At 43.2% G+C, this 10,005-nt stretch overlaps 2 protein-coding genes across 2 annotated transcripts in view; both read left to right on the top strand.

Annotated features, from left to right (window-relative positions):
- The first annotated feature begins 387 nt into the window (after positions 1-387).
- LOC103316700 (dynein heavy chain 2, axonemal-like) lies at positions 388-2,164 on the top strand. Its single transcript, XM_008211759.4, has 3 exons — positions 388-785; positions 1,266-1,348; positions 1,572-2,164. Exons 1-3 carry the CDS (start codon positions 680-682, stop codon positions 1,950-1,952), a joined length of 570 nt encoding a protein of 189 aa, XP_008209981.1. The 5' UTR covers positions 388-679; the 3' UTR covers positions 1,953-2,164.
- Positions 2,165-3,354: 1,190 nt separating this feature from the next.
- The window catches only part of LOC100121303 (dynein heavy chain 2, axonemal), a 33,001-nt gene continuing 26,350 nt past the window's right edge, over positions 3,355-10,005 (top strand). Inside the window, exons 1-4 of the mRNA XM_008211758.2 lie at positions 3,355-3,651; positions 6,007-6,467; positions 8,017-8,153; positions 9,620-9,962. Of these exons, the coding sequence (XP_008209980.1) occupies positions 3,441-3,651; positions 6,007-6,467; positions 8,017-8,153; positions 9,620-9,962 (1,152 nt within the window). The 5' untranslated portion in view covers positions 3,355-3,440. The remainder of the gene's footprint in view (positions 3,652-6,006; positions 6,468-8,016; positions 8,154-9,619; positions 9,963-10,005) is intronic.

Raw genomic sequence — 10,005 nt, 5'->3', positions numbered from 1 at the left:
AACCGAGTGAGAAAGAGAGAGGCTTACGTAGCGATTTATGGCGGGAGTTTTGAATTTCGCTAATCGATATGAGTGCGTGCGATATTTCATGCTCTAATAAAAAAGTTGATGATGAACGAAAAGCTAGTACTGACACCGTAAGATGTTCTGATATCGTGAGACTATACATATAATTTAGATCATTTGGTAAAAGCTAACCCCCTTGAAATTTTATCTTTCTAGCCAAGATTATAAATAAAAATTTTAATAATAATAATACTACTTGTTTATATCATTGAAATATCAAAATATCGTTCGTGCAGTTATACGCGGAGGTATAATAAAAAGAGCGAAGTGAAGCGAGCAGCGAACGCCGATCGATTAATCCTGAAGCTCCGCGCTTTTGACATGTGCAAAGCTTTAATGGCGATTCTCGCTCAAGTCCCGTATAACCGTTCTATCTATCACCCTCGCCTTTAGAGAAGAAAATAGCAGGACAACTAACTGTACAGTACACAGAGAAAGAGAGTCAGAAAGAGGGATAGATAAAGCTATATACGAAGAAGCAAGAGGGCGAAAAAGCGAAGCTACCGCTGCTGCCTGTGAGAGGTATAAATCAGAAGGCAGAAGAGGAGGTGGTAGTGATGGCCTAGGCGCAGGAACTAGAAAGCGAGAACGAAAAGAAAAGGGCGTCAATAAAATGCAAGGCCAGAGGAGAGATAAAGGCCGAGATAAGCCTGTCGCGGATGCGCATCGCGAATACTTGGACGAGGAGTTTAGCGAGGACGAGGGCACCGAGGAGAAAAGTGAGATTTATGGAAAAAGTAGTAAAATCACGCGAGCGAGAGAGAGAGAGAGAGAGAGAGAGAGAGAGCCGCGAACTCGCATCGGCGAACTTTATTTTCGTTCGTGAGCACGCAAGCGGATTGCGAGGCGCGTAATTTTAAATTGAAATTTTTTTTCCGGATTTAGAGAGAGCGCGACGCCGAGAGACGCGAATATCCCCCTTTACGCTTAAAAAATACACTACGGTTATTTTGAATAATCAAATTTTTCGCAGCTGTAATCACGTATACAGGTTAGAAAACGCGCTGTGTGTGTGTGTAAAAAGTGTACAAAAGGGAGAAGTAGCAATGTTTCCCGCAGCCGATGCTGCAGTTCCTCATTGAATTCGTTTAACAATGAAAAATCGAGGAAAAGAGAGAAAGAGAGGAGAAATCGCGACTCCGCAGCCCCGAGAGCCGCTGGGGGATAAATGAAAGATCTCGATGAACTTTTAATTGCAGGCGAACGACGCGCCGGCCGGGAGGACGGATTCAGCGGGAATTTATCGAGGGCCACGTACGCAGAGAAAGAACTCGACAAATTAGTGAGTTTGAATATGCGGCTGCGACGAGCTCATTGTGCCGTATAGTTATATAGAGCCTTGATGAAATAACAATCCCTCGGATGGATGATCGCCTGAATTGTTCCCGGATAGATAACATTTGCATATTTTACGCTTCCGTTTTCTTTTTTTATTTTCTCGGTGTATCTCCGTCGATGGATATTTTTTTTATTCGATTTACGGGGTTTCATTGTTCTCTATTCAGGTGAACTACGTGAAAGACTTCACGATCTTAAGCGGCCTCAGCGACAAGGATTGGAACAACCAGTGTATCGAGACTATTCGAGAATTTTTCGAAGCTCCGAAAAATCCATGTCTCACAATATTCTTCGAGGATGACACGCTCGCCGCACTATTGTCTTTCCCGGAGAAGCCCGTGGACGAGTTAACTTACTTCGTTAGGAAGCCCTTCGAGGTATACAGTGCAGAAGATTTTCAAAGCAAGATCCTTTTTGGAAACGTCAACAATAACGTCGAAGATTGGATCCTGACGATCGTCAACAATGTTCTAACTCCGATATTCGCTAAGGTCAATGTTTGGCCCGATAGTATCCTTTGTATTGATTTTCCACGGGGGCACTCGTAAATTTTTATAATTGAAAATCCGAGCGAACTCGCCTGTGCAGATCTTTATTTTAATACGCTGACAAAACTCAAACATGAGCCATATTGAAAATTACACGCGATTCATATGTATGTTTCGAAATGTATCGTTATTCATAAAAATTGAATAATATAGACATATTATTACGTTATGAACATATATAATATTTCGATATCTGCAAAGCTTAAAATTATATTAAAATGCAATTGATTTATTATAAATTATAAATTTCGAAACCGATTTCGATATAATTTAACTCGTTTTCGCGAAATTAAATTCAACCGAATTCGAAGAGCACGATTATCGCATCATTATAACCAAATCACAATGAATTATCCTACAAAGCGTATTTTAAATTTAATATTTTCAATGTATTCCACGTGATAGTCGAGCACTTTTACAATTAATATTCATCCGTTAAATATTACAGGTATTGGAGTCACTTTTCCGCACATACACGTCAAGCTTTAATCAGACCATCAATTCGTGTCAGTACAGATACCAAATGCAAGCCATACATATATCGTATTGCTTTTACTGTTCTCAACGGGCTCCATAATCGCGATAACAACGATCGAGCTTGCATTCGAGCTTTCGTCGCTGTTTCGGGCCAATCCAACTTGATGATATTACAGAACGAATGTGTAGCCGCCGGTTGCTTTCCAGTCAGCGCAGTAGCAGTGTAACTACATACCCGCATTGTGGCGAAGGCACACGATGTCACTTTCTAGTTAAATTGCGCTGACAGAATTAATATTACCATAATTTTCGCTACAGCACACACTCTCGAGCTTCCAGTTGACAGAGGAAGGACTACTTTCGATTGAACTGCGAACTTGCCCCCTTTAGCGGTAATGCACGCGTGCAACGTCGCAATTCTTTTATAATCATTTCCTTCGCCCTCATTAGTAATTATAATTGGGAGTTATGGAATTACGATGCAGCTATGATAAATCAATAAAATTAAAAAAGTTCGCTCTTTTTTCGATATAAACGAGCTCGAGATGCAATTTATACATCGCAAAGATTTTTCACTGTAAAATATATCCATGAGAGAAAAAAAAACCCAAAGTAATTTTATGTGGAGCAATATTTTACGCTTATCTCTATACCTTTCCAAGTTATTAAAATCTCAAAACAGCAAAGTAACTTTATAACTGCCCTATAGATAACGCTCGAGCAGTATAAAAGCCCAAAAGGTTTCGCGATAAATCTTTTCCGTATCCACCCCTACGTTTCTTAAAAGCAACACACACACACGCACACACTCGCCAACACATCGACTACTGCACAGTCGTCGAGTTAATGAAGCTCGAAATTTCGATTATGAAAAGGGTACGAATGTGCCTCGAACAAAAAAATAAAAAAAGAGCCAAGCATAGCTTCCTGAAAGAGTAAATATGCGTGAGAGAGGATTTCAGCTGGAACGTGCAGAGCTTTCTCTGCAACCTGACTGACCTGAGGTATAAAATGCTGGGCTTAACCGTAATATATCAGCCGAGGGAGGCCTGTGAGCTGATCGCCGAGGAGGCGAGCGCCGATAAGGAGTTGGTAAAGCGGCTTGAAGGGGTCGTCGTCCACTGGTTGAGGCAAATCAGGATCGCCCTCGGGGACCAGGATCAGAGCACTGTGGGAGAGTTGCTCTGCTTTAAGGACGAGTATGACTTCTGGCTCTACCGCTGTGAGTCCTTATACGTGCTATTTATGTACTTTTTTATTGTCTCTTTGTCGGCTTCTTGCTCGTTCAGATCCACATAAACGTCACGTCGTAAGATGCATTTTTTGATTTTACCCATAGTAGCTTGGGGAAAGAAGATATTGAAATATTGAAATTGCGAATCACTCCTTTTTTTAAATCTTGCTTCAAAAGTAAAACTCCTCAAATATCAGATTTCGAGCAAAAAATGGAGTGGTTTGAAAATGCAAAATTTTAAATCAATGCAGGGACCTAAACAGTCGGTTCGATATTATAAAAAAAAAACATTTTTATCAAAAATAACTCGAATTTCACAATCCACTATAGACCTCTCAAATTTGTTCCGATCTAGACAGTTATAGAGAAAATAAAGCCTTTAAGCAGAATCTAGTATAGTTCGTTTTCAGTGGCGGATTATCCATGGCGTTATTATTCCATCGACTCTATACACGTATAGTCGAGTATAAGGGATGAGGAGAAAGCAAGGGAGCGAAAGTAACGAAGAATGCACTCAGTTTTACTATATTACCTCGCGTTCGGTAGCAGCAATTCCTCGCGGCTTTCTCGCGCCGATGGAACTTAGACGTTAGAGACGTCGAAAGAGATAGAGAGAATGGGAATCGCTTGTCAGTCCATTTCGCGGCCGAGTGGCTTTATCTTCATCCGATAAATTTGCCCGTCGATTGACGCCGTTCTATACAGGCTGACGGGGCCGCAGCTATTACTATATCTGTAACGTACTGTCGTCGCGGCTCGACAGAAATACAAAAAAAATTCAGACCTGACGGGGGAAACGCTTTTCTCCCGAGAAGACGATTCTCGAGGTATAAGATGCGCGCGAGACAAAATAAAAGTTTCGGCGCGCGCAGCCAGCCGCACTAGAACGCGGACTAGATTTTATCCAGATACTCCAGCCGATATGAGATGGGAGATGCCGTGCACGCCCTCTTTTTGCCCTGGTATAAATTTACAAATTTTATGAGTACGGAACCGCGTCGAGGATGTGTATAGGTATGTATAGGTGGGAGAGAGTCGCGAGCCAACTTTATGAAAATAAACAAGTATTGAGGGAAAATATTGCAGATCGTGGAGGGCGTTAAAAATGTTTTTATATAATTTTGCAAATTTTTTCCGAGTTTTCTTTTATCGACGCGATATGTGTACAAAAAGTCCTGCTGCTGTCGGAAAAAATCTTTGATGTTTACCAACGAGTAAAAATAAATATTGTCGGTACAGCAAACACTCGTTAAAAAAATAGAGGCTTTGCCTGACTGTATCGGCTTCATTCTACTTGGGTATAGCTGGGCAGAAATTGCACTGCTATTTACTTTTTTCGTGTTTGCCATACAAGAGTAATTGTAAACAGAAATTTTCTACAAAGTCAATTCACACGATATCCACCAGACATACATCACAGCCCGTCGCCGCAAAAAGCATCGCTGTATCCTCTCCGAAACATCCAATTCAGCGGAGAACAAAATGATGTATCGACATAATTTCTGATCATCGACGCGCGAGCTACTGGAAAAATTCCGTCCTGACAGGGCGAAAATTATGGCCCAGCCCGGTGCTTTCTACCGCTGCGACAATCACGCGTACGCATAACCAATCGCTGGGCAAAAAGTAGTCGGCCGCGCGCGGCGACAATAGAGAAAACACAGGCGTCAGCAAGCGGAAAACGAATAGCGGCCGGCTTTGAGATTTAGATGCGGTCATTGGCAGATTAACGATTTTATACAGCGGCGATGTGTACTGACCGATGCAATTTCGATACTGTCCGCTGCTGTAAGAATCTCGACAAATATCGATTGATCGAACATGAAATGCCTTCTTCTTAATAAAAATTCCACTTTTCAATTTTTTCTATCTATTTTCCAGCGCTTCGACCCCAAATATAATAACTCTTTATCTAAATCTCTCGCCCACAGCGGCGTTAAAAAATTTGTCCCGATATTTTCCTCCTCCTCGGCCAGCAGCTCCATAATTCAAGCTTCTCCGTTCGGCTCCTCTCCTCGAACTCTCATCAGCCTTTAATCCCCGTAAATCACGAATTATTAGATCAACTCGTCCGATGCTGCTCCTTCGCCGTATCGATTTTTCCCCTCTTCTCTCTGTGTATTTCACGCAGGCTGCACGCGCGATTTTACGAGCGGGAAGCTCTCGCTATAAAATCCGTACGTCCGCTAAACTGCTGATTTGAAAACCAATTTTCCGTTCTGCATACACACCTTATATGTATACGTAAAGTTATTCCATAAGACGCCTGCACTCGAAATTTCAAAGCGAGAGCAATATATCCGCATCGGCGAGTTAATCTAGTGATCCTCTATGTGTATACAGATGATAACCTACGCGGACTAAGGCAGCAGCTCGAGACAAAGTGCTCTCGAGGAGTACTGTCCGTCTTGGGCTTGGCGCACTCGACGCACCTGCGACAACTCCAGCTGCTCATCGAGGAGATCGAGCGAGCTACTCGAGAGGCCAAGTCCAACGTCGAGTTCCTGGCTATGCTCGAGGAGCCCTGTCTTCGCGGTCTAGGCGATTCTCGTCGTCCGATCGACTTACTCGACCGTCTGGCCGAGGTCATTCAAATTTCCCGCGTCATCTGGATGAACTCGCCCTACCTCGGCAACGAGCGCAGGATGACCAGGCTGTTCGAGGTCATCGGTAACCAGGTCATCGAGGTCTGCCGGAACGCCGTCAACCTGGACGAACTGTTCTCCGGGATGACCAGGAAGACCATGGAGATGCTCCTCGAGAGCATCGACGTCTGTCAGCGCTACAAGGATCTTTACCACGAGGTGAGTGTGTATTTTCGGAAACGCAAACAGCAAAAATTGACCTGACGAGAAAGTCCGAGCACGTATATTCAGCGCTGGTGCAGCGGAGCAACGTTGTACAGTCGGCGGTATAAAAGCGAACGAAGCAACAGAGCAGCAGCGGCGGCGGCAAAAGCAACGCGTTGCAAAGTCGATAAATCACGAAAAAGGCTCACCAGCTGACCACATACTAGCCTGTGGCGAGGGTCGACGAACTTGCGTGCCGGTGCAGTCGAACGCGCGCGCGGCTTTCTTTTTCACAAGTCTCCTGGGCGCTCGCTGTAGCCGAGCTTGTTTTATGGGCTAATTCGCGCGTTGACGCCGCGTATTATATCCGGAGTCGATTCTTCGCTGTGTGTATTGGCTTCTGGGGTATTTGTCACCTATATCGAGAGGATAGTGGCAGAAACAAATCGAATGATTAATCTTTCGAAGCGATGGACTTTTACGAGTATTTATTTATTTTTATTTTTTTACGGCAAATTAAATTTTCCGCGTGCGGTGCGAATAATAAAATCGCGTTTTTACGACGCTTGAGGTATCGTTGAATTTTTACGGCGAATCAAAATATAATGGCATTAAATGAATGCGATATCTGACGAATTAATCGAAGCTTCGCTGATTCCTCCGCAGAAACTGTTTTTAATCGAGCTTTATCGCGAGCGAGCGTAACAAAATTTTTAATCTCGATAACATTTTATACGATGTAATTTTTTATTTAAGCAGATGAGTTCTTCGTGGCGTATAAAAAAAAAGTATGGATGAAAAAGAAGGTAGAAGAGAAGTCGGAAAAAGTAGGAAACTTGCCTGCATCGCGGAGGCAGTAACTTTAAAAGTTCTTCCAACTTTTTATAATCGCGCCTACCAATTTTCGTAATCTTTTCTCGCGGTCCTTCAAGCTTTTCATCTTTTCTCTTACCTTCTCCCATTATCTTAAGACGGGGGAAAAATAATTGGAACACCTCGTGGCTCGTTCCTCCAAGTGTCTTGTACAGTTTCTGCGCGGAGGCTTACGGAAGTTGTAGCTTTTGTTTTCCAACAATTCGAGTTACTTTTAAACTGTTTATTAGAATATTCGTGAACCGAATTCTTAATCCACACGCGTCGTCCATTTGGAAGTCGAGCACATCGTTAGGGCAAATTTCCCCAAATCTTACCCTCGAGCGCGATAAGAACAACGTCATCGCACTATGGCCAAGGGTGTGAGTAAACACAACACACGTCTCGTACGCATATGAAGTAGTCATCGTCGTCGGAATAGTACAGAGCGAAAGACAGAAAAATACATAAGGAGAGGAGGGCGACTAGAATTTAAAATTTCGCGCACGGACGGTCCTGTGCCATCAGACGGAATGTTTAGCAGTCGATCGTGCCACCCTCGCCGCCTCGGTAAATCAGGGAGATGGGCTACGAGTTTCAGCGGTACATATAGTGGGGAAAATGGGGACGTTTCACATGCAAAGCGTTAAATCACGGCGCAAATATTTATGCAAATTGCCAGTTTAACGTTCGCCTCGTCGAAATTCCGCAGATCTCGAGGGCCCATAACAAGCTGACGCATCACAAGTGGGAGCTGAGGAGCGAGCAAGTTTTTCGATACGTGGACGCGTTCGTCGTCAGGTGCCAGAACCTCGTTGAGATTTCGCAGGCGATGATCGACTTCGCCAGGTAATTGAATATTCTATTGTGTATTTTTTCGAACGGGGTATACAAGGGTCAATTAGGTAGAAAGTTCCTATTTTATTCTGCTTATGTACAAGAAGGCATTAATTTTTCACTGTCCAGCAAACTGCGCTTGCGCAAACCAATTTTCAATGCGTACTCAGTCTAGCACGTATAAATACCGAACTAAAACGAAAATATGTCAACCAAATCTTTCACACCTGTACAACAAGGGCAAACGCCTCGAAATCCCGATTGTTCGAGGAATTGGGTGTATCCCCGACGAACAAAATTGAATTTCAAAAGTCCAATTTACACGCGACGCGAATGTATAAAGGGCGCTGCATTGAGGACCGTCGTTTTTACACGGACAAAGAGAAAAGGTCGTCGGAAATTTCCCGTCGCCTGCAAAGAAACTCTCGCAGCAGCGGCTTTTCCCCGACTCGGTGAGGCACGTAGCAGCGCAAGGCAATACCAACTCTCTCTCTCTCACTCGTTTGTTTACATCTACCCGAGAGACGAAGCGTTATACAGTGAATAAGCGCGGTAAATTGCTGCGCCTCTCTCTCTCTCTCTCTCTCTCTCTCTCTCTCTCTCTCTCTCTCTCTCTCTCTCTCTCTCTCTCTCTGGCACCTTCCGATTCGTTACTTAGCAACCGGCAAAAAACGCTGCCCACGCCCCTCGAGCGAATTTGCCTCGCGACTCTGCGTCTCTGCGTCGAGCTTGTTAAAGCGCGACGCAATTGACCTTCGACTTTAATGCGTTTATTATTCCTACGGTATACAGCGAATCCAATAATCTTGGTTTTTTCAACTCTCGTTTTTTTTTGTCCGCAACAATTTACTTTTCTGTCTTGCTTTACTTTCCATGCTGTTCAGCGCAGTAAGCGTAATTGGCTGTATTGGGAGAAATTTCATGATTTTCGCTGTTTTATTTTCGAGCTTTTATGAGGCGCGGCTTGCATTATTGAAACTCATTACTCTTTAATAAAGACTCTGGATGTTTTTGTCGAGATGAAGCTGCGAGCTTGTTTCTTATTAGAGTATGAGTATACTTTCCGTCCGTTATTGTATCAACGCGTTTTGATAAAGCGAACGGCGCAATAACTTTTGATTCGAAATTGTTGGTAAGGATTTAAATTGTTTAAAAAGCAGATTCAAACCCTTTTCAATGGTGGGTGGAAAATGAAATTGAAATTCGTTGATTTGCCTTGGAATCTTTACAGCCAGACTCGATTTAAAATTAATTATCCACTGGAACAGCTTTATCGCCAAAGGGAATATAACTGCTGGAAGTTTGAGCTTTATGAATTTATGCATTCGTGAAAAATATGCATTCCGAGTTGATACAGGAAAAATGTAAAATGACCTCCTGCAATATCGGAATTTCTTCACATTTTAATACTTCTTTAAAAATTACGCGATTGAAATATAAAATGACTTCGTTATTGATTCATTTTCATCCACACGAAGAATGGATGAAACAAACGAGATGCCCCGTATACGATTCAATGGAACCAAAGGCCCCGAGCACGAACGAATGTGTCTGAAGATTGAGCAGCGCTTTAGTGAGCTATTATCCTGGCTGCGACGGATCTCCCCTAAGATCCTGGATGTCCGTCAGTCAACCTGGTACGACGACATGTCGCTTTTTCGAAGCGAGATTAGGAAACTCGAGCTGGCCGTGGAAAACCTCATGGAAGACGCGTTCGAGGAAGCTGGAAACATCGAGGATTCCTTGCAGACGCTCCATGGATTCCGGTATTTCATGCGCCGTGAGAACCTGCAAAAACAATTTGACATGAAGATCGGCATTGTGAGTATACCCTTTCTTATCGTTCTTTAATATTAAAAAGGCT

This window comes from Nasonia vitripennis, chromosome 4 (assembly GCF_009193385.2).
Source record: "Nasonia vitripennis strain AsymCx chromosome 4, Nvit_psr_1.1, whole genome shotgun sequence".
Classification (NCBI taxonomy): domain Eukaryota; kingdom Metazoa; phylum Arthropoda; class Insecta; order Hymenoptera; family Pteromalidae; genus Nasonia; species Nasonia vitripennis.
This window is presented reverse-complemented; position numbering and strand designations above follow the sequence as displayed.